Here is a 22,630-nt window from a genome sequence, read left to right as displayed (position 1 = left end):
GCCTTTTTCTATTCTAGGCCTAATTCACAGTGCCAACGTAAGGACTGTGGACTTGGAGAAAGCCTGTGTTTCAGTGGAATGGATAGAAGGAGGTGCCACAAAGGGCAAAGAGGTAGGTTCAACCTGAAGATCTGTGTGGAAACGGGACTGGTGAGAGCCTTTAAAACATTTTTTATTGACTGATTTTAGGGGGCGAGAGACAGAGAGAGAGAGAGAGAGAGAGAGAGAGAGAAACAAGCATCCATTTGTTGTTCCAGTTGCTTGTACATTCATTGGTTGCTTTGTTTGTTTCTCTTTTATTTTGTTGCTTCTTGTATGTGCCCTGACTGGGGATCGGAACCATAACCTTGGCCGAGAGCCTGTTGTTTTGTTTTGTTTTCTAATATATTTTTATTGATTTCAGAGAGGAGGGGACCGAGAGATAGATGAGAGGGAATCATCGATTGGCTGCCTCCTGCACACCCCACACGGGACATGTTCCCTGACAAGGAATCGAACCTTGACCTCCTGGTTCATAGGTCAACACTCAACCACTGAGCCATGCTGGCCAGGCGAGAACCTGTTTTTCTTTTAACATATTTTTATTGATTTTAGAGAGAAAGGGAGAGGGAGAGAGAGAGAGAGAGACATCAATGATGAGAGAGAATCATTGATCGGCTGCCTCCTGCACCCCCCCACCCTCCCACCCACCCCCACTGGGGGTTGAGCCTGCAAACCGGGCATGTGCCCTGACCTGGAATTGACCTGTTACCTCCTGGTTCACAGGTCATTGCTCAACCACTGAGCCACACCAGCCGGACTGAGAGCCTGTTTTTGATGCTGTGTTGTCCTTCCTGATCTCAAACATGATCCTCTTTAGATGCATTGGGATTTTATTTAGTAAGGCCTATTCTGAATTGCAGCAATCAACAATTTCTGGTGTTTGTAGAAAGCAAACTGTACAGAATCCTAAAACCATGCTCACCCAAGCTAGCTTCTGAATGCATATGATAATTGTTTGGGGAGCAGAATTGACAACCTAGTTGAGAAGACAAAAGTATGTTTCTGAAACACCACATAACAAGGCAACTTGTGATAAATGGTGCAGGTGAATAGTGCTGGGGCAGCTCAGAGGTGGAACTCGTTGAGGATGAGCTGGGCTTGTGGGAATGGCAGGAAAGCTTAGCAGATGGCCCTCATGGGGACTAATGAAGAAGCTGGCTGCAAGCCGTAGAAGGCTCAGGCTGCTGGGTCTTCATCTCTGGCACTAAGGTGTTTGAGATTTTATTCTGTAGCCAGTGGGGTGCCTTGGAAGAATTTTGAGAAGAGGAGAGCTGTGACTAGGACATTTATGCTTTAGAGGCATTGAGGTGTGGGGACGAGATCACCAGGCTAGGAGTATGAAAACCTGGGTTCTAGTCTGCCTTTGCCACTATTTTATATGTTCTCGGGCATGTTTCTGCCCCTTTTAGAAAAATTCAGTTTCCTCAGCTATGAGGATGATAATATCTACCTCATAGGGTTGGTGTGAGGATTTAGTCAACAAATCCTTTTGTGCAGGTTTCAAAGTGCCACACAAGAGAAAATACAATAGAATAAGAAAGACAGACACTGTGTTTGGTGCTGGTGATAGAGGTGTGGGTGAGACAGACCTGGGCCCTCTTTCATGGAGCTTAATGAGATAACGTACAGGGCTTGCTTAGGGTAGCATCTTATGGTAGGTATGCAGATATTTATGTGCTGTATTGGAGAAATAAAAGAATCGAATACTTGACATTATCTGCCCTTGAATAAAGAAGTTTCTAAAAATGCTTTCAACCAGCTGCTAGTTCTTTCTGATTTGTTTTGGTTTGTTGTTGTTTGTTTAGAAATACAGCTCTTGTTGGGTCTCACTCCAGCTCAATATTGCCTGTAGAGTAAGGTCCAAACTTCTTGTGCGGCATTCAAAAGCTTTTCAAGACCTGATCCCAGTCAACCTTTTTCTTTGTATCACACAAAATGTCTTGTGCCAGGGGCAAGTGGGGCAGCTCCCCTCTGTGACCATGCCTGGGGCCTTGCTGCCTTCACACTTTTATTCTTTCCTCCTGGGATGTTCACCCTTAATCATCAATGTGAAAATCAGTTAGTGTCAGAACTAGGATTAGGGCTCTGATTTCCCATGTTTATGCTGTCTGGAGTTTAGGGATTGGAAATGGGGGAGGGATGTGTAGTAAGGGCCTGTAGCTGTCCAAAAAAAGTGGATAGAAATATGGTTCCTGAAGCATTTCCCAGCTTTTGCATTCAGTTGTTCTGTCTTCCTTGTCTATCCCATGCTGCGTTGGTTTCTCGCCCTTTGTATATATGACTACTCTCCCCCCCATTAGAATGTGAGCTCACTGAAGGCAAGGGTGATATATGTCTTTTTTTAAAAATAATTCTTTATTGTTGAAAGTATTACCTATGTCCCCCTTTTCCCCCCATTCACCCACTCCAGCCCGCCCCCGCCCCAGGATCTCAACGAAGGGCAATATGTCTTAATTCATCTTTGAATATCTCTTTCTATTGCCTTACTTGTGCATAATACATTTTTTGTTGTTGTTGTTAATCCTCACCTGAGAATATTTTTCCATTGATTTTTATTTATTAAGGTATTACATATGTGTCCTTATCCCCCCTTTGCCCCACCACCCCCCTGCTCATGCCCTCACCCCCCTGATGTCTGTGTCCATTGGTTATGCTTATATGCATGCATATAAGTCCTTTGGTTGATCTCTCCCCCTTACCCCCACCCTCCCGTACCTTCCCTCTGAGGTTTGACGGTCTGATCAATGCTTCTCTGTCTCTGGATCTGTCCATTGATTCCTAGAGAGTAGAAGAAAGGGGGAGAGACAGAGAGAAATATAGATGTGAGAGAGACATCGATTGGTTGCCTCCCACACAGGGCCTGCAATCGTGGTACATGCCCTTGACTGGAATCAAACCCACAACCCTTCAGTCCCCAAGCTGATGCTCTATCCACTGAGTCAAATCGGCTAGGGTGCATAATGAATTATTTAATAAGCCAGTTAATAAGTAGGAGGTAAAGCTCTCACCTTAGTGCAGTGGTTCTCAATCTTCCTAATGCCGAGACCCTTTAATACACTTCCTCATGTTGTGGTGACCCCCAATTTCATTGTTACAAATTGAACATAATTAAAGCATAGTGATTAATCACAAAAACAATATGTAATTATATATGTGTTTTCCAATGGTCTTAGGCGAACCCTGGGGAAAGGGTCGTTCGACCCCCAAAGAGAACCGCTGCCTTAGTGTGTTTGAGTTGTCCCTAGAGAGTTCCAGGACTCTGGTGATGTAAACCTAGAGTTGTGACTGCATTGCAGGCATGAGCAGGCCGCTGTGACTGGGGAAGAAGTTTCTGGGCCTATTAGAAAATGTAGGTAGAGTAGGGTTAGGTAGCAGCGCTCTGGAACATGTCCCTGCCCATAAGATCCTGAAGGGCCCTTTCTTTTTACCTATCACTGGGACAGTTAGAACTTGTTTCCTCCTTCATGTCAGCCAGCAAGAAGTGTTTCGGGCACTGAGCCCAGCAGGATCCCACTGCCCACAGAACAGTAGGGGAACCAGGTACCCCAAGTCCACCGTGGGCTACCTGACTGTTTGCCTGTCTTCATCTCGTTCTCATCACTGACATCTACCATAGCTTGGAAATCGGAAACCAGTATACATCCATGGTAAACCACAGCTAAGGAATAAATATTTGTTTATAGCTATTAGTACTTGGTGGAACTTAAAGTTGGTAAAGTCTGAATCTTGGTTGCAGAGATGCAGTTGAATTGAAAAAGCTGTTATTTCATCGAAACTTTCATTTGCTCCTTGCAGATTGATTTTGATGATGTGGCTGCAATAAACCCAGAACTCTTACAGCCTCTTCCCTTACACCCGAAGGACAATCTGCCTCTGCAGGTGAATGTAATGGTAGGTGCCTGTCATCTGGCTGCAGCCAGTGCCCCAGAGGATTCACTTGGCTTTTGGCTCTTTGCTGGATTGTTTTCTGAGACTGCCTAGGACTTCACGGCACTTGGGCCCTTGAGAATTGAAAAGAGCCATATATGGTGGTGGTATGTTTTGTTTTTCAGAAACAAAAGCGCAGATCAGTCAACTCCAAAATTCCCGCTCCAAAGGAAGGTAAATGCATTTCTACTGGCTTATTGTCATGGGGTTGTGCCCAGAATGATGTTCCTGGGGCTTAGGAACCTGTGAAGGAGACTCATTGTTCCAGTTTAGCAGGTGACTTCTATGTGAGCTGAGTCCTGCCCCATCTTCCTCAGTGAGGAAGAATCCAACCTACAGGGAGGAGGAAATGGAGAGGTATTGGTCAAAGGGTACAAAGTTTCAGTTATGCAAAATAAGTTCTAGAGATCTAATGTGCAACATAGCACCTATGATTAACAGTATTGTCTATTTAAAATTTTACTGTAAGGGTAGATCTTATATGGTGCTCTTACCACAAAAGGAAAAAATAACCATAACATAGGGACTGGGAGGAAACTTTTAGAGGTGATAGGTATGTTTATGGCATTGATTGTGATGATGGTTTCATGGTTGTATACTTATCTCCAAACTCATTAAGTTGAATACATTGAATACATTAAATATCTATAGCTTTTGTATGTGAATCATTCCTTAAGCCAGTTAAAAAAAGAAATGAATCCAGCCATCCAACCTATAGCTCTTCTTAGACCAACCTCTCAGGGACCTGGTGCATTTGGGAAATTTGCTGATTGGTCTAGAAGTCTTCGTTGTAGATCCAGAGCGGTAATCAGCTTTGGCAGGCTTGTTTTCTTCCCTCAGGGGAACAGTGCGCCTTGGAGTGAGGTGGTGAACCAGCTGTCAGAAAAGCTAGGTCCAGGCCAGTTAGAAGTATAGTCGATGGTGCTATGGAGATCTGGGAGTGGGGTAGGACGAGTGGGATTTCAGCAATGCCTCAAAAAGTTGGGCTTTCTCTGCAGAAGTCAGCCTAAACCTACTTTGACTACAATAGTCTGTGACCATAGTGGGTGGCTGTAGGCACAAATTGCCCAAGAAACCCAGCTTATTCAGAACCAGCTATATCTGCATGGCCTATCCCAGTCCAGAGAATATCACAGCCCTGCATGATTTAGCTATCCCGGGAGCCAAAGTAATTACATGGCCCAGGATGAAAGATGTGACCTTGGGCTGGGCATGAGTGGTGTGGTGCTGGCCTTCTCTTGCTGGCCTGCAGGAGAGATGGAAGTGGCAGCGGTCTCACTCCCGACCCCAAGAGATATTGCCACAGCTCCTTGTAAATGGAAAAGAAAAATCTTAATAAAGGTGCATGTTATTGAACAGTAGAAATGAAGCAGAAGATTATAAATCTTTTGGGAAATAGGAAAATATTAATAATTTATGCTCTTTATGAAAGACATGGATTATATCAGCGGTTCTCAACCTGCATATCAGATATTTACATTGTGATTCAGTAGCAACATTACAGTTATGAAGTAGCAACGAAAATAATTTTATAGTTGGGTCACAACATGAGGAACTGTATTTAAAGGGCCAGAATGTTGAGAACCACTGGATTATACAGAGTCATCAGATCAACCTAAATTTAGAAAACTCAGAAATTCAGTACAAGTTGATCTTGGCCTAAATGACACCACATGTTCTTATTTCCAAATGTATGACTTATTTTATAGGTGAACTAGTGGCCTGGTGCACGGATTCGTGCACATTGAAAGGAAATTAATAAGAAGAAATATTTTAATATCGCTATTCGCCCTTTCTCTGTGATAGAAGTGTCAGAGTTGAAGGAAGATTAGTAAAATGTATATAAAAATAATATATAAATTGATTAATAAAAAAACAACAACATGATATAACAACAAAGGCATGCTATAAAAACAACAAAAACATATAAAAACAACATTGATAAAAACAATGACTGATAAATTTGTTAAACTTATTCTAATATCTCCTGTACACCACATTAAGAGTAAAAACACTTTCAGAGTGCTTGACTAATTTCCCTTGTGATGAAGTATTTACAACTTTAACATCACATGCTCTTCGAACTCGAGAGAAAGCAACATATAACTAACCATGTCCGAAATTGGGTTCAGGTAGGAATATTCCTACTCTGTCTAGAGTTTGTCCTTATGATTTATTAATAGTCATCACAAATGCTGGCATCACGGGAAACTGTCTTCAAATTAATTTAAATAAGAGGCCAGTGTTAGACAAATTAATTCTTGGAATCAAAACAACCTCTCCTTCTGCAGATCCTGTTAATATTTCAGCTTCGATTATGTTAGGTCACAATATTTTGATAATAAATCTAATACCATTACAAAGACCCCATTTACTATTAAGATTTCTCAGTAGCATGATGATTGCACCTACTTTCAATTTTATTTTATGACACAGCATTCCCAAAGCAGTAATACTATTAAGAAATTCAATGGGAAAATTTTCCTTTTCGGCATCATATGTTGAATCGATGGAATCATCACTCAAATAGGTGTGAAAACCTCCATCGAGTGTATCCAAAATTCATTTAATTTATGAACGTGCTCATTTTTAGGACAAAGAATCACACATTTAGATATATTTTTAATATTATCTACAGATATGCTATTTCCAAAGGTAGCTTCAATAATAGATCCATTATAAATCATTTCATGAGGGATTTCAATAATATCCATTTCGAGAGCTTTATATGTATCGCACATGTGCAAGTCAATGTTTATTTTTAAATTGCTAGTGTGCATTATATGTACCAGCCAGTCAGACGTACAGATGTATGGTTGATCGCTTAGTCTTTTATATATATATATACTAGAGGCCCGGTGCACAAAAATTTGTGCACTGGGGCGGGGGGGGGGGGGGTTCCTCAGCCCATCCTGTGCCCTCTCGCAGTCTGAGACCCCTCGGGAGATAATGACTTGCTGGCTTAGGCCTGCTCCCGGGTGGCAGAGGGCAGGCCCAATCCCTAGGTGCAGCCCCTGGTCGGGCTCAGAGCAGGGCCGATTGGGGAGTTGGGGCGCCGCCCCCTGTCATGCACAGAGCAGGGCGGATCGGGAGGTTGCGATGCCACCCCTAGTCACGCTCAGGGTAGACTGATTGGGGGGTTGGGGCACCGCTCCCTGTTACACTCAAGGCAGGGTCAATGGGGAGGTTGCGGCACCACCCCCTGTCACGCACAGAGCAGGGCCCATCAGGGGGGTTGGGGCTCCGTACCCTGTCATGCACAGAGCAGGGCTGATCAGGGGGTTGAGGAGCTTCCCCCCGTCACACACAGAGCAGGGCTGATCAGGGGGTTGAGGAGCTCCCCCCTGTCACGCACAGAGCAGGGCCGATCGGGGTTGAGGAGCTCCCCCCTGTCACTCACAGAGTAGGGCCGATAAGGGGAGTTGGGGCACTGCCCCCTGTCACACACAGAGCAGGGCGGATCAGGGGGTTGGGGCGCCGCCCTCTATCACCCACAGAGCAGGGCCGATCAGGGGGTTGGGGCGCCGCCACTGTCACACTCAGGGCAGGGCCGATGGGGAGGTTATGGCTCTACCCCGTCACACACAGAGCAGGGCCCGTGGGGGGGGTTGGGGCGCCGCACCCTGTCACTCACAGAGCAGGGCCGATCACGGGGTTGGGGCACCGCACCCTGTCACACACAGAGCCGCAGGGCGATCAGAGGGTTGGGGAGCTCCCCCCTATCAGGCACAGAGCAGGGCTGATCAGGGGGTTGGGGCGCCTTCCCCGTCACGAACAGAGCAGGGCGGATAGGGAGGTTGTGGCCCCACCCCCTGTCACACACAGAGCCGCAGGGTGATCAGGGTGTTTGGTCGCTGCCCCCTGTCACGCTGATCCCGGTGCCGGGAGGCCTGGTGGCTCCGCTTATCCCGGTGCTGGGAGGCCTCGCTGCTCAGCTGATCCCGGTGCTGGGAGGCATATTACCCTTTTACTATATAGGATAGAGACCTGGTGCACGGGTAGGGGCTGGCTGGTTTGCCCTGAAGGGTGTCCTGGATCAGGGTGGAGGTCCCCACTGGAGTGCCTGGCCAGCCTGGATGAGAGGATGATGGCTGTTTGCAGCTGGTCACACCCCCTTCAGGGTGGGGGGTCCCCACTGGGGTGCCTGGGCAGTATGGGTGAGGGGCTGAGGGCCGTTTTCAGGCTGGTGAGTGACTAAAGCTCCCAACCTGTCCTTTTTTTTTATTCTGGGCCAGCTTTAACTCTGAGGCTTGGCTCCAGCTCTGAGGCCTCGGCTGCTGAAAGCAGGTATCTGGTTTGTTTGGGTTCTATAATTGTAACACTGTTGCAGTCCTGCTCACTCCAGCTCTGAGATCCCTGCTGGCTGAAGCCCGGCTGGCTGAAAGCAGGTTTCTGGGATTTTGTTTAGCTTCTATATTTGTAACAGTGTTTCTTAAACTGCAAGCTCAGAGGCTGGCAAGGCAGGCGGGGAACATTGGCTTCCTCCGTCACTGAAGCAAGCAAGCCTCCTGTTCGCTTCAAGCTGCCTGGCTGCCGGCCGCCATCTTGGTTGGCAGTTAATTTGCTTATCGTCCTGATTAGCCAATGGGAAGGGTAGCGGAGGTACGGCTAATTACCATGTTTCTCTATTACTAGATAGGATACTAGAGGTCCAGTGCACGAAAATTGTGTGGGGGGAGGGGTCCCCTCAGCCCAGCCTGCACCCTTTCCTATCCGGGATCCCTGGGGGGATGTCCGACTGCCAGTCGGATATCCCTCTCACAATCCTGGACCGCTGGCTCCTAATTGCTCACCTGCCTGGTCAACCTAACTGCCCCCCCCCCCACCAGTCTGATCGCCTCTAACTGCCCCCTGCCGGCCTGGTTGCCCCCAACTGCCCCCTCCCTGCCGGCCTGGTCGCCCCCAATTGCCCTCCTCTGCTGGCCTGGTCGCCCCCAAATGCCCCCCTCTGCCGGCCTAGTCGCCCCCTAACTGCCCCCCCTGCCGGCCTTGTTGCCCCCAACTGCTCCCCCTGCCAGCCTAATTGTCCTCAACTGTTCCCCCTGCCGGCCTAGTCGCCTCTCACTGCCCCCCTATCAGCCTAATCGCCCCAACTGATCCCCCACCAGCCTAGTCGCCCCTCACTGCCCTACCCCTGTCGGCATGGTTGCCTCCAACTGCCCCCCCGCTGGCCTAATTGCCCCACGCAGCCTGCTGTTCAGTCATTTGGTTGTCCCTCACTAAGCCCCCTGCCGGTCTGGTCATTCCACGCAGCCTGCTTGTTCAGTCGTTTGGTCGTCCCTCACTAACCCCCCTGTTGGCCTGGTCATAGGCAGCCATCTTGTGAGGGCATGAGGGTAATTTGCATATTACCTTTTTATTATATAGGATAGGATAGATAGGATTGTTTCTCTCTTATATAGGAAAACTATATAGATGGGTAGAAATGGACAAGAATTCAAATATAACTCATTTATTTCTCTCAGTTAAGCATCCTTCCAGAAAATCAAGGTAGCTGATTCCCTGGGTTTCTGATGTGTGGCCCACGCTTGGCTCTGTAAAGCTTCCTGACGCTGTGGGAAAAGCCCATACTTTGGAATCTGACAGTCCTGGGTTCACATCCTGGCTCTGACTCTTACAATTAAAGGACAGTAGACAAGTTGCTTAATTTCTCTGAACTTTAAAGTTCCCTTCCATCAGGTGGGAATACTGTATAGAATCTGGAGTAGCCCTCCATATCATGCTACACTGATTGTCCCCGGTTCTTTAGGTCTCCGAAGCCGCTCCACTCGCATGTCCACCCTCTCAGAGGTTCACATCACCCCTAAGGAGGATGGTATGGAGGTGGACCTGCCCGTGCGTGCCAATTCCCGCAAGCAGTTCTTAGTTCCCAGTGAGTAATGAATCTGTTCTCCCTGTTTGACGCCCTGGAGCAGCTCCTCACACATTGCCTGAACCTGTTCTGGAATATCCTAAGATTCCTACACTCCCCTGGCTTAGCACTTAGTATTGTTCTTTCCCTGCCCCACAGCTCCCTTATCTGGAAAATATTTTTTTCTCCCCCTTACTTGAAACATCATATACAGTATATACAGAAAAGTGAACATATCATTGAGTATATACAGTTCTTGAACACACACATATAACTAACACCCAGATCAAACAGAGCATTACCAGCACCCAAAAGTCCCCCTCAGGTACCCTTCCAGCTCCTAAGCCCCCAGTGAAACCTATAATCCTGACTTCTTTTTATTTATTTATTTATTTACTTACTTACTTACTTACTCTGGTTTAATGAAAATTTGATCCATTATCTTTTTCTTAATTAGAAATTATTTGCATCAAGGTTTTGTTACAGGGCATACAGGAACTAATGAGAATATTTTTTATAATACAGATCAGTACTGTGTCCCCAGAAGGCCACAGAGCTCTGTAAAAGAGAAATAATTTTTTTTCTTTATTGATTAAGGTATTATTTTTCAATGTATTTTTATTGACTTCAGAGAGGAAGAAAGAGGGAGAGAGAGATAGAAACATCAATGATGAGAGAATCATGCATCTGCTGCCTCCTGCATGCCCCCCACTGGGGATCTAGCCCCAAACGCAGGCATGTGCCCTTGACTGGAATTGAACCCAGGACCCTTTAGTACGCAGGCTGATGCTCTCTCCACAGGCCGATCTGGCTAGGGCCCAACTTCATTTTTTTAAGATTTTTAAAATTGATTTTTAGAGAGCGAGGGAGAAACATTGATGTAAGAGTGAAACATCGACCAGTTATCTCCTGCAAGCCCCTTACCAGGGATCAAGCCCGAAACCTGGACATGTGCCCTGACCTGAAATCAAATCAGCAACTTTTTGGAGCATGGGGCGATGCCCAGCCAACTGAGCCACACTGCCAGGGCTAATCCTGAATTCTAATAGCATAAATTAGCTTTTTCTCTTTTTGAATTTTATACATATGGAATTTTAAAACTGTCTTTAAAAAACATATTTTTATTGATTTCAGAGAGAAAGGGAGAGAGAGATAGAAACATCAATGATGAGAGAGAATCATTGATCGGCTGCCTCCTGCACGCCCCACACTGGGGATCAAGCCCGCAACCCAGGCATGTGCCCTAACCGGGAATTGAACCGAGGCCTCCTGGTTCATAGGACATAAAGTAGATGAAGATTTTGTAAGATACACAACCATTACATCTTACATGTACCAAATTTAGCTCTTATAAAATGAAGGTAAAGGATCATGACCAAGTATGGGAAGTAATGAGTTGTCATGGGTTGTACCTTTCAGGGTTGAATCAGTGTGGTTAGTTTTGCTCATGTTTCCATTATTTCTGGCTTTTCAGTCTTTGTTCCTGTTAACCACCTGAGTTCCAAGGATTTTTTGTTTTGTTTTTTTTGTGTTCCAAGGCTTTTTTTAAAAAATATATTTTATTGATTTTTTACAGAGAGGAAGGGAAAAGGATAGAGAGAAACATCGATGAGAGAGAAACATTGATCAGCTGCCTCCTGCACACTCCCCGCTGGGGATGTGCCGGCAACCAAGGTACATGTCCCTGACCGGAATCGAATCCGGGACTCCTGAGTCCGCAGGCTGACGCTCTATCCACTGAACCAAACTGGTTATGTCATGTGTTCCAAGGCTTTTACAAGTGAGAAAGGCCTGGCTTTTCTCCCAGTGAGTAGAAAGGCCTGGCCTAAGAACCCATGCTTGGGTCAAGCCTAAGGAATTCAGGCCTTAAAAGGCTTTTCTCTTCATGGTGAAGCCCATACTGAGTACTCACCCTTTTTTTATTTTTAATCCTCTCCCGAGGATATTTTTTGCCATTGATCTTTTGTGTGTGTGTGTGTTTTTTGTGAGGCTGTTTTTTCCATTGATTTTTTTAGAGAGAGTGGAAGGGAGAGAGACAGAAACTTGTATGTGAGAGACATATCGATTGGTTGCCTCCTGCATGCACCCCGACCAGGGCCTGGGGTGGAGCCTGTAACCAAGGCCTGTGCTTTTGACCAGGAATCGAACCTGCATCCCTTTGGTCCATAGGCCAATGCTCTAACCACGAGCAAAACTGGCCTGGGTCGGGTACTCAAGATTTCTTGACCCAGGAGCCAGCCCCTGCAAGAGATACTGGTCCGGTTCAGGGTGTGGGCTGAGATGAAGGCAAAAACCCAAGTTCTGCTCACACTGTAGGAGCCTGAGCCCTTGCTAAGCTGGTAGTTAGTAGCCATCCTCCTGGTCCATGAGCCATGAGGGCTCAGCTGAGTATAGCTGCAGTAGCCTGCTGGCTTCGCCAATGACTCTTGTTTCCTTACAGCTGGCCCCCCTAGGAACTCCTGCCCTGCAGTGGCTGAAATACCATTTACGATGGTCAGCGAGGAGGTAGAAGAGCAAGTCCATTCCATGCGAGGCAGCTCTTCTGCAAACCCGGTGAACTCAGGTAGACATGCTGAGCTGTCTGCTGCCCTACGCCTAGTGCAGGGCAGTTTCATTCTGTTTCACACCTGGTCTGCCTTGGCACCTGAGTTCAAACTGCACTTGTCACTTGGGGGCATGTTTCCCTGTGGCCATGGAATCAATTTTGCACAAAGGTGACCCTGTCCCCTTAAGCTGGCAGAAACCTTCTAATGTAATTGAAGTGTTGTCACAAACTATAGTGTCTTGGCTGACACCTGAAGAACAGCCTAGAGCAGCGGTTCTCAACCTGTGAGTCGCGACCCCTTTGGTGGTCGAACGACCCTTTCACAGGGGTCGCCTAAGACCATCCTGCATATCAGATATTTACATTACGATTCATAACAGTAGCAAAATTACAGTTAGGAAGTAGCAACGAAAATAATTTTATGGTTGGGTCACAACATGAGGAACTGTATTTAAAGGGCCAGAAGGTTGAGAACCACTGGCCTAGAGTAACCATTAAGACTAAATAGTGATGGTTGAGAAAATGCCACAGAGGTATGGGGAGAGTTTGGGTTAGATCTGGAGTACTCACATGGGTAGATCTTTACTTTGTGAGTTTGACCATCCCAAGAATCACATCTACTGCTTCCTCTCCTTGCATATGGTGATTTAAGTCCAAAGGTTTTGAGAAGGCCTAGTCCTAGGAAAGCCCAGGACTCAGTACAGCAGCTGGAGAAGAACAGGCTCGCTGGCCTATACAAGTAAAAGAATGAGCTTTTCCTCCCCTAGTTCGAAGGAAATCATGTATTGTGAAGGAAATGGAAAAAATGAAGAACAAACGAGAAGAGAAGAGGGCCCAGATCTCTGAAATGAGAACAAAACGAGCTCAGGTATCTTTCTTGGGAAGCTAGGGCACGGGTTTTTTGACAGGTATCCTTAACTGCAGCGTTAACGGCAACACAGATACAGTTGGGCCCCAGCATTACTGAGGCTCCAATTCTGATATCCAGGAAGTTTAACTGGTGTCTCATCAGGATTCAGAGAACAAATAAGTCAGATATTCTTCTGAGGGCCTTCACCTGGGGACTATTTCATGCTGATTGTTCAGTGGGCACGCCTGTCACAGCACAGTTGCCTGTTTCCCCCAACTCCTAGTTGTGTGTATGTGGTGGAGATGCTGCAATGCAGTTCTAGTTTTGAGCATTTCCCCTTAGTTGCTCTGGGGAATCCCAGTCTTCGATCTCCTAAGTGGCCCTCACCCCAGTTCCTAGAGTGGTTTAGTGCATGCCTAGGCCCCCCTGCCAGTCTTTTCCCAGGGCTTTGTTCCTGGGTTCTCAGCCTAGAGTCAGGGTGGGAGGAAGTGAGATCATGTGGGGGTTTTGTCAACTCTGATGGACCAATTGCACAAGGAGAGATGGTGCTTTTCCTTAGTACATCTTAGCAGTCGGTTTCTTTTTGCTCTCGTCCCAAACAGGAGTATGACAACAGCTTTCCAAACTGGGAATTTGCCCGGATGATTAAAGAATTTCGGGCTACTTTGGATTGTCATCCCCTTACTATGACTGATCCTGTAAGTAAACCCAAAGGGCTTCTACCTCTCCTTCCTGAGTAGGTTTACAATTAAGAGACAAAACTTTAAGGAGAGCATCGAGCAATCTTCCCTCGCCGTTGCGGGTATTTTTAAGGTCCTTTGGTGAGTGGAGTTAGTGAGACCTAGATGAGATGGGGAGGCAGGGTCCTAGTGTTAGATCTTGGCTCCTGACTGGGCCAGACCTGGGGTTGGAGGGGAGGGGCTCTGGAGAAGCTTTCTTTAATACTGCCCTAACCTGTTGGTTGGTTGTCTTCTCTCATCCTCTTGAAGATAGAAGAGCACAGGATATGCGTTTGTGTTAGGAAGCGCCCGCTGAATAAACAAGGTAAACTCCGGTCAGAAAGGGGCTTTGGAGTAATAGAGGATGCCTGTGTCCAGGGAGCATTCCCTGAAAATACTCTCCTTCTGCAGAACTGGCCAAGAAAGAAATTGATGTGATTTCTGTTCCTAGCAAGTGTCTCCTCTTCGTACACGAGCCCAAGTTAAAAGTGGACTTAACAAAGTATCTGGAGAACCAGGCGTTCTGCTTTGACTTTGCATTTGATGAAACAGCTTCAAATGAAGTCATCTATAGGTTAGTCCCTCGCCTCTTCTCACCACCCCCCCACCTCCCCTCACCCTATTTGATCTTTTCCATGCAAGGCACTGTGCTAACACTGCTCACAGACATGCTGGACTCTAAAGCCCTTCCTGGCCTCCTCTCGTGTTTCTTTTTTATTTTATTTTTTAATGTACTTTTATTGATTTCAGAAAGGAAGGGAGAGGGAGAGAGAGATAGAAACATCAATGATGAGGGAGAATCATTGATCGGCTGCCTCCTGTACTCCCCACACTGGGATCGAGCGAGCCCGCAACCCAGGCATGTTCCCTGACCGGGAATTGAACTGTGACCTCCTGGTTTATAGGTCAGTGCTCAACCACTGAGCCTCGCCTGCTGGGCACCAAGGATATTTTTATGAGGGCAGAATTGGGGGGATGAGAGGACATTGGGGGGATAAGGACACATTTGTAATATCTTAATCAATAAAGGGAAAAAATAATATTCATAGAATCTGAAGAAAAAAAAAAGATGGGAGACACAGCACATTTGCATGTTAATGGAGATGATGCACCAGAAGAAAAGGGAGTGGGGACTGCGGGAGAGAAGTCTGAGGGAAGGTGACTCGGAGAAAAGCAGAAGGCGAATGGGTGGTCTGTGATGGAACAGGGACACTCCATTGTAATGGGAAAGAGCAGAGGATGTGGGTCAGGCAGGTTGGCAGATTTGGAGATAGGAAGGTGGGGTTTTCAACAAAAAGAGGTGAGGCCATGTTTTCTTTGGATCAGCTCACATAGAGCTGGCTCTGGCTCTGGCTCTGGTTCTAATTCTGGTTCTGGTTCCTGGGCTGCCATATGCCATTTTGCAGCATTAGCAGTGGATCAGAAGTGAGGTGTTACCCATTGCATTCTCTGAGGCTGGGCAGGCTTCAGGGATTCTTCCAGTATCTTGTGCAGCCACCCTGTTACCGACGGGGCTTTGCAGACTCAGCAAACTCTAGGACTGCTCTGTCTAATAAAGCACCCACAGCCTCATATAGCTGTTCATTAAAAGTTAAATGAAATTAAAAATTAAGTTATTCAGTCACATAAGCCACATTTCAGGTGCTTCACCAGTCCCATGTGGAAGTGGCTACTACTGGACAGCACAGATAGAACATTTCCATCAGCACAGAAGTTCTATTGGACAACACTGCTCCAAACTAGAAGTTGACAAACTTGGGCCAAATTGGGTTCACAGTCCCTTTTTATATGGCCCTAAAACCAAGAATGTTTTTTATGTTTTTAAAGATTGTTGTTTTATGCCGAAACCGGTTTGGCTCAGTGGATAGAGCGTCGGCCTGCGGACTGAAAGGTCCCGGGTTTGATTCCGGTCAAGGGCATGTACCTGGGTTGTGGGCACATCCCCAGTAGGAGATGTGCAGGAGGCAGCTAATCGATGTTTCTCTCTCATCGATATTTCTAACTCTCTATCTCTCTACCTTCCTCTCTGTAAAAAATCAATAAAATATATTAAAAAAAAAAAAAAAAGATTGTTGTTTTTTAATGTGACATATCTACATGGCCACAAAGACTACAACATTTTGGGCTCCTACTTTAGAGGGTTTCCTTTGATCTTTGTAGTGTATCTTATGCTGTATGTCAGCTGCTAAGTTCAGGCTTTTGTCTTTGTCTTCAGAGTCGGCAGCGGCTGGTGGCTCAGTTAGAGGATGGGCCATCCACTCGCTTGTAGCAAGTCAGTCCAGCCCCCACCTCCCTCCAGCCGGCTAGGAGAATTTCAGATTTGTAAGTGGGCTGAGTCAGGTGGGACCCCATTGCAGGAGAGGAGTACTAGTGCTTGGAAGGAGGAATGGAGGGCCCAGAGGTTCTGCAGTGGAAGGCAGCAGGACCATGTTCCAGGGTACACACTTTGGTCAGAGATAATACACTCTTCCCTATCCTTTCTCCTAGGTTCACAGCAAGGCCACTGGTACACACAATTTTCCAAGGCGGAAAAGCGACCTGTTTTGCATATGGCCAGACGGGAAGTGGCAAGACACATGTGAGTATTCAAGCATGGCAGGGTGTGAGTGTGCCCAGCTGCACTGGGTCCCTAAAAAGGAAGACAGTGATTTTCGTGTAGAAAATCCACTCAGTGTAGGTGCTCCATCATCAGATAACGCTTGTTGTGCCAGGTGCAGAGAGGTGCCTTAACAGGTCCAGCCTCCCAACTTCGGTGTGGCCCACTGGGGTGATGGAGCCGGTAGTGCTCTAGCCTCGGCCAAGGGCCCTTTACCAAGTCTTCTGTCCCTTCCTTTTGCAGACTATGGGCGGAGGCCTCTCTGGGAAAGCCCAGAATGCATCCAAAGGAATCTATGCGATGGCCTGTGAGTAGTGTCTTCTGCCGCCGTGGGGTTGGGCACAGAAAGCAGGTTGCTTACTTAATCCATGCTCTTTCCCATAGCCCAGGATGTCTTCCTCATGAAGAATCAGCCCCGCTACCGGAACCTGGGCCTGGAAGTCTATGTGACGTTCTTTGAGATCTATAATGGGAAGGTAGTTGACAAGGAGACCCTGTTTATACTGTTGGGGGCCCTGAACTCTCAAAAACCTGCGGTTGGCTAGAAATGGTAGAAGCCAAACAATCTATGGACTGTGAAGCTCTGCCCTGACATATGGGGGGCGGTTTCGTCTGATGGTGGAATGGTACTCAAGAATCAACAAGTGCCCTAGCTGGTTTGGCTCAATGGGTCAGAGTGTTGGCCTGCGGACTGAGGAGTCCCGGGTTCGATTCCAGTCAAGGGCACATGCCTGGGTTTCGGGCTCGATCCCCAGTGTGGGGCGTGCAGGAGGCAGCTGATCAATGATTCTCTCTCATCATTTCATCATTGATGTTTCTATCTCTCCTTCCTTCCTCTCTGAAATTAAAAAAAAAAAAAACTAAAAAAAAAAAGCTGTAATCGGGCTTTAAAAAAAAAAAAAGAGTCAACAAGTATGGCAGGAATACTCCGCAGGGCTCCTCTCAGATGGGAGGTCTGCCTTGAGTGTGCCCTGTGCACCCTCTACCCACCTCCTTCATAACTTTTTCCTTTAATCACCCATATTTGTTCTCATATTCATCCTCTCTTCCAACCCCCATCTCTGTGTGTATACATGAATAAATACACATACAACTCTCTTCATTTTTGCAGAGTTGCTTTCCTTAGAGCAGGATCTAGATAATAATGGCTATGTTGATTTTTTTTAAATACTTAAAAATTATTTGTTGATTTTAGAGGGAGAGAGAGAAACATCAATTTGTTGTTCCACTTATTTATGCATTCATTTTGTTGATTCTTTTTTTAAAATATGTTTTTATTTCAGATAGAGGAAGGGAAAGGGAGAGAGACATAGAGATATCAGTGATGAGAGAGAATCATTGATTGGCTGCCTCCTGCACGCTCCCTCCTGGGGATCGATCTGCAACCCAGGCATGTGCCCTGACCTGGAATCGAACTGTTATCTTCTGGTTCATGGGTCAATGCTCAAATACTAAGCCACACCAGCTGGGCAATTCTTTTTTTTTTTTTTTTTTAATCCTCCCACCCAAGGATATGTCCCCAATGATTTTAGAGAAAGAGGAAGGAGGGAGAGAGAGAGAGAAATATCGATGTGAGAAACATCGATCAGTTGCCTCCCACACACAACCCTACCAGAGAGCGAACCTGCAACCTGGGTATGTGCCCAACCAGTGATCGAACCTGAAACCCTGCGGTGCATGGGGGATTCTTGTATATGTCTCTTTGGTAGATCTGGCAGGGATTGAGCCTGCAACCTTGCCATGTAGAGATGAGACTAACCAACTGAGTTACTGGCCAGGCAGGGCTGCTAATGTTGATTATTAATATGACATTATGTTCTAAACACTTTACTTGTTTTGATTCACTTATTAATCAAAAACCCTACAAGGACGTGTTACCATCACTATTGTGTAGGTGGTTAAGTACTTACCTAGTTCACACAGCTAGTGAAGTATTAGAATCACATCAAGCTGAGGCAGCCCAATTCGGAACCCACACCCTCTGCTAGTCTGCCCAGCTCAGGTTCTGTCTTCCCTTCCTGCTGCCTGCCCTTGTCTAAGCTGGGATAGGCCCTGAGGGAGGGAGGCGTCAGGTGGGGTGCCCAGTACCTGATGGCCTTAGCCTTGTTCCCCTGCCCGACACAGCTGTTCGATTTGCTGAACAAGAAGGCCAAGCTGCGCGTGCTGGAGGATGGAAAGCAGCAGGTGCAGGTGCTGGGGCTGCAGGAGCACCTGGTTAACTGTGCTGAGGATGTCATCAAGATGATCGACATAGGCAGTGCCTGCAGGTCAGAATTCTAGTGAGGGGAAGGGGCTACTTTCTAATGCCCAGTTCAGGTGACAGACTAGCTCTGATCCCATCTGGTTCCACAGAGCCCCGCTCTCCCTGGCTTGGGGAGGACGGTGAAGGCCCCTGTGGTAAGAGGTCTCTAACAGGCTCATCAGGAGCAACTCAAAGTGTCTTAAATCTAACCAGGGCAGGCTTCCTTTCTTGTCTGGGTTTCTCTTCACTGTTCCCTCCCTCTGTGATGGGAGATGGGAGCTCTGGGTCTGTTCTAGGCTGAAAGTGCTGGAGCCATAGGTCCTGTGGGGAAGTGCTCTTCCAGGCACTAGGCTGGTGCATTGGAGGCTCAGGGAGCGAGCTGCCCTCTCGCTGCAGGGCCCTCACGTTTTGGCAAGTGGTTCATGACAATCCTCCTTCCCTGTGTGCCCTGCAACAGAGATAGCTCATCTTTCTCCGTGTCCTTATGGGCCCCCCGGTCTGGCCATGCCCCTAGCATAGAACTCAATACTGTGGCTGCCAGGAAAACTTACCAGCTCCTCTGCTGGAGGGAGGGCTTCTGCCCAGGGAAGGCAGAACAGAAATCTGGGACGAAGACATAGGACTTCTTACAGTCCTGACCTGTGTCCCTCTCTTACCAGAGAATTCACTGCTGTGGAAGGGGGTGGCTGGTGACTTCAGAAGCTCATAGCCTTTCTTTGCCTCCTTTACCATAGGACCTCTGGGCAGACATTTGCCAACTCCAACTCTTCCCGCTCTCATGCCTGCTTCCAGATTCTCCTTAAAGCCAAAGGGAGAGTGCATGGCAAGTTCTCTTTGGTGGATCTGGCAGGGAACGAACGAGGTGCAGACACTTCCAGTGCTGACCGGCAGACCCGCATGGAAGGCGCAGAAATCAACAAAAGTCTCCTGGCTCTGAAGGTAGCAGGGCCTAGGTAGAGGTGGGACTGCTGGTGGGGCAGGAAGTGGGCAGCGGAGATTAAGGAAAGGGCCTCAGTTGCACTTGGTGCCCCACAGGAGTGCATCAGGGCCCTGGGACAGAACAAGGCTCACACCCCTTTCCGCGAGAGCAAGCTGACACAGGTGCTACGGGACTCCTTCATCGGGGAGAACTCAAGGACCTGTATGGTGAGTAGGGGCGCTGGGGAGGTGGTGCAGGACATCACCTAGGCCTATCCTGGGCAGGAGGCCCGTGCCCTTGGCTGTCTGGGTTTCCAGACTCTAACTTAACTGAGCTTCATCCCTGCCTTTCCGTTCCAGACTCCTCTTTGCCTACCCGGGGGAGGAAAGGAGGTACTCCGTATATCCCCGCAGCTCTGGGTTTGGAGGAGATCATTCCTCCCTTACCCGGTGGAAAGGAGGCTCTAGAATTCAGAAGGAGGACCTTTGGGGAAGCAGGAGAGAGGCATCCTGGCTTCTGTGACCTCCCTCGTATTCCTTGGCTTCCAGCCTAGAATACGGGAAGGGCTATGGCCTTGAATGGCTTTTTATCCCTTCCTTATTTTACCCACAAGCCCTTCTAGCTAGGGTCTGCACCCCTCCATGAACATCCTCTCCCATGTCTGCAGGGAAGATGGGGATTTCAGATTAAGCTCTAACGCCTTCTCCCTGAGGCACTCCTGAGCCTGGATGAAGTGAGGGCTCCAGTAGGAGCCACAGAGCCTTCAGGTGTGACCTCAGTGTGAGGAATGGGTCAGTGAAGAGATAAAGAAGGAGGGGGTCACAAGATGTGCCTTTAAAGGCACGGAACCAACTTTTTAAGGAGCTTTAATTTGCAGTGGAGCCAGTTGCCTGGTGAATAGGTGCTTAATGAGCTCTCCCCCAGTACCATGAGGGTCCAGTAATTTGGAGAAACTCCTCCTGGCAGCCTCTCCCCATGATCCTCGACCTCTCTCCCATACCCCATACCCCATACTCCATGATCCTCAACCTTTAACCATCCATGCCTTCTTTTGCAGATTGCCATGATCTCACCAGGCATAAGCTCCTGTGAATATACTTTAAATACCCTAAGATATGCAGACAGGTACCAGTACCCATGGCCCTGTGGGATGGGAGCAGGATGCGGGAGAGGAGAAGGGAATGGCAGTGATGGAAGAGGGAGGAGGCTCTGGGACTCAGTGCTTACTGTTTACTCTTCCATGATTCAGTGAACCTGAGGTTCGGGAATTCTGACAAGATGCTGGAAGGTCTGTCCCAGTCCCCTCCAGGCCTTGTAGGGAGTCAGCATGCATGAGGGTTTTTTCCTAGGCCAGAGGCAAAGCTGCTGCTCCATCCCCTTGAAGCCTCAAGGCTGGCGGTCTTAAGTGGTACAGCACTCTTGTGAGTGCCAACAAGGTTGCTATGGGATCAGAAACCTTCTTGTTTCCTCAGGGTCAAGGAGCTGAGCCCCCACAGTGGGCCCAGTGGGGAGCAGCCAATTCAAATGGAAACCGAAGAGACAGAAGCCAACTCTCAGGAGTCTCTGATCACAAGCAACGTAAGGGGCAGGGTGGGGACTAGCAAGACAGAAACATGGCCTGCTGAGATGGGAACTGGGCCATACTCTTGTGTGTCTCCTTTTAGCTTTCCAAGGAAGAAGAGGAACTGTCTTCCCAGATGTCCAGCTTTAATGAAGCCATGACTCAGATCAGGGAGCTGGAGGAGAGGGCCATTGAAGAGCTCAAGGAGATTGTCCAGGTGGGCAGCTGGCACTGGCATATCCACCCCAGCACAGGCCCGCTGCTGTGCTCAGCACCATTGCCTGAATGTGACCTGGGCTTTGCTTCCACAGGTCTTCAGGTTGGCATGGCAAGAGGCAGCCCTCCACCCTAGCATTCCTTAATTCTTTACCTATTCACTCATCCATTCTTCTAGGTCAGCTAATACCACACCCTCTTCCTTAGCCTGGCACACAAGCTTTCCTCCATTCTAGCCGGAGCTAGTCTCTCTCCACCATGCTCCTAATTGGGGGTTTTGGAAGGGTGGTTGATATGCAGGGACCTTGTTATTCAGTGAATGTTCGGTGAGTACTTTCTGTATGCCAGCTCCTGTGCTGTGACCAAGGACCAAAAACATAAAGTATGGATAGTAGGCCCTGAAGCAAGACTTGTTCAGCCCTGATTATTTTATTTATAAGTGATTTCCTTGTGAAAGTCATTTAGCCTCAGTTTCTTCATCCTTAAGATGGCTAAGACAGGATGGTTTTGTCTGAGGGTTAAATGATGTGCATTTATTTATTTATTTTTAATCCTCACCCAAGGATATTTTTCATTGACTTTTAAAGAGGAGGGGAGCCCTGACCGGTTTGGCTCAGTGGATAGAGCGTCGGCCTGCAGACTCAAGGGTCCCGGGTTCGATTCCGGTCAAGGGCATGTACCTTGTTTGTGGGCACATCCCCAGTGGGGGATGTGCAGGAGGCAGCTGATCGATGTTTCTCTCTCATTGATGTTTCTAACTCTCTATCCCTCTCCCTTCCTCTCTGTAAAAAATCAATAAAATATATATTTTTAAAGAGGGGGGGAGAGACAGAGAGAAAGAAACATCGATGTGACAGAGATATATCCATTGGTTGCCTCCCACCTGTGCCCCAACCAGGGTTGGGGATCTGGGGATTGAGCCTGCAAACAGGGGTACCTGCTCTTGACTGGAATCGAACCAGGGACCCTTTAGTCTGCGGGTCGGCGCTGTATTCACTGAGCCAAATTTGCTAAGGCTAATGTGCTTTTAAAGTGCTCAGCAGCCTGGCTGGCATGGCTCAGTGGTTGAGTGTCAACCTATGAACCAGGAAGTCACAGTTCAATTCCTGGTCAGGGCACATGCTGGGTTGTAGCCTTGATCCCCAATAGGGGGCGTGCAGGA

General features: G+C 47.6%; 1 protein-coding gene across 4 annotated transcripts in view; it reads left to right on the top strand.

The window, feature by feature from the left end:
* Nucleotides 1-22,630, top strand: part of KIF2C (kinesin family member 2C) — a 32,221-nt gene that overhangs the window by 7,814 nt on the left and 1,777 nt on the right. For 2 of the 4 annotated variants that reach the window (XM_070404893.1, XM_070404895.1), the window contains exons 2-19: nucleotides 18-112; nucleotides 3,838-3,933; nucleotides 4,095-4,143; nucleotides 9,719-9,841; nucleotides 12,261-12,383; nucleotides 13,133-13,233; nucleotides 13,818-13,913; nucleotides 14,205-14,259; nucleotides 14,346-14,508; nucleotides 16,422-16,512; nucleotides 16,774-16,837; nucleotides 16,915-17,006; nucleotides 18,655-18,797; nucleotides 19,507-19,711; nucleotides 19,808-19,918; nucleotides 20,749-20,816; nucleotides 21,164-21,269; nucleotides 21,356-21,469. In XM_070404893.1, the coding sequence (XP_070260994.1) occupies nucleotides 18-112; nucleotides 3,838-3,933; nucleotides 4,095-4,143; nucleotides 9,719-9,841; nucleotides 12,261-12,383; nucleotides 13,133-13,233; nucleotides 13,818-13,913; nucleotides 14,205-14,259; nucleotides 14,346-14,508; nucleotides 16,422-16,512; nucleotides 16,774-16,837; nucleotides 16,915-17,006; nucleotides 18,655-18,797; nucleotides 19,507-19,711; nucleotides 19,808-19,918; nucleotides 20,749-20,816; nucleotides 21,164-21,269; nucleotides 21,356-21,469 (1,895 nt within the window). The other 2 variants (XM_070404894.1, XM_070404896.1) reach the window with 2 other exon arrangements.

Source organism: Myotis yumanensis, unplaced genomic scaffold (genome assembly GCF_028538775.1).
Source record: "Myotis yumanensis isolate MYYU_CA2020_CCGP unplaced genomic scaffold, mMyoYum1.0.hap1 SCAF_2, whole genome shotgun sequence".
Classification (NCBI taxonomy): Eukaryota; Metazoa; Chordata; class Mammalia; order Chiroptera; family Vespertilionidae; genus Myotis; species Myotis yumanensis.
Note: the sequence above shows the minus strand (reverse complement) of the source record. Positions and strands in the feature narration are given on the sequence as shown.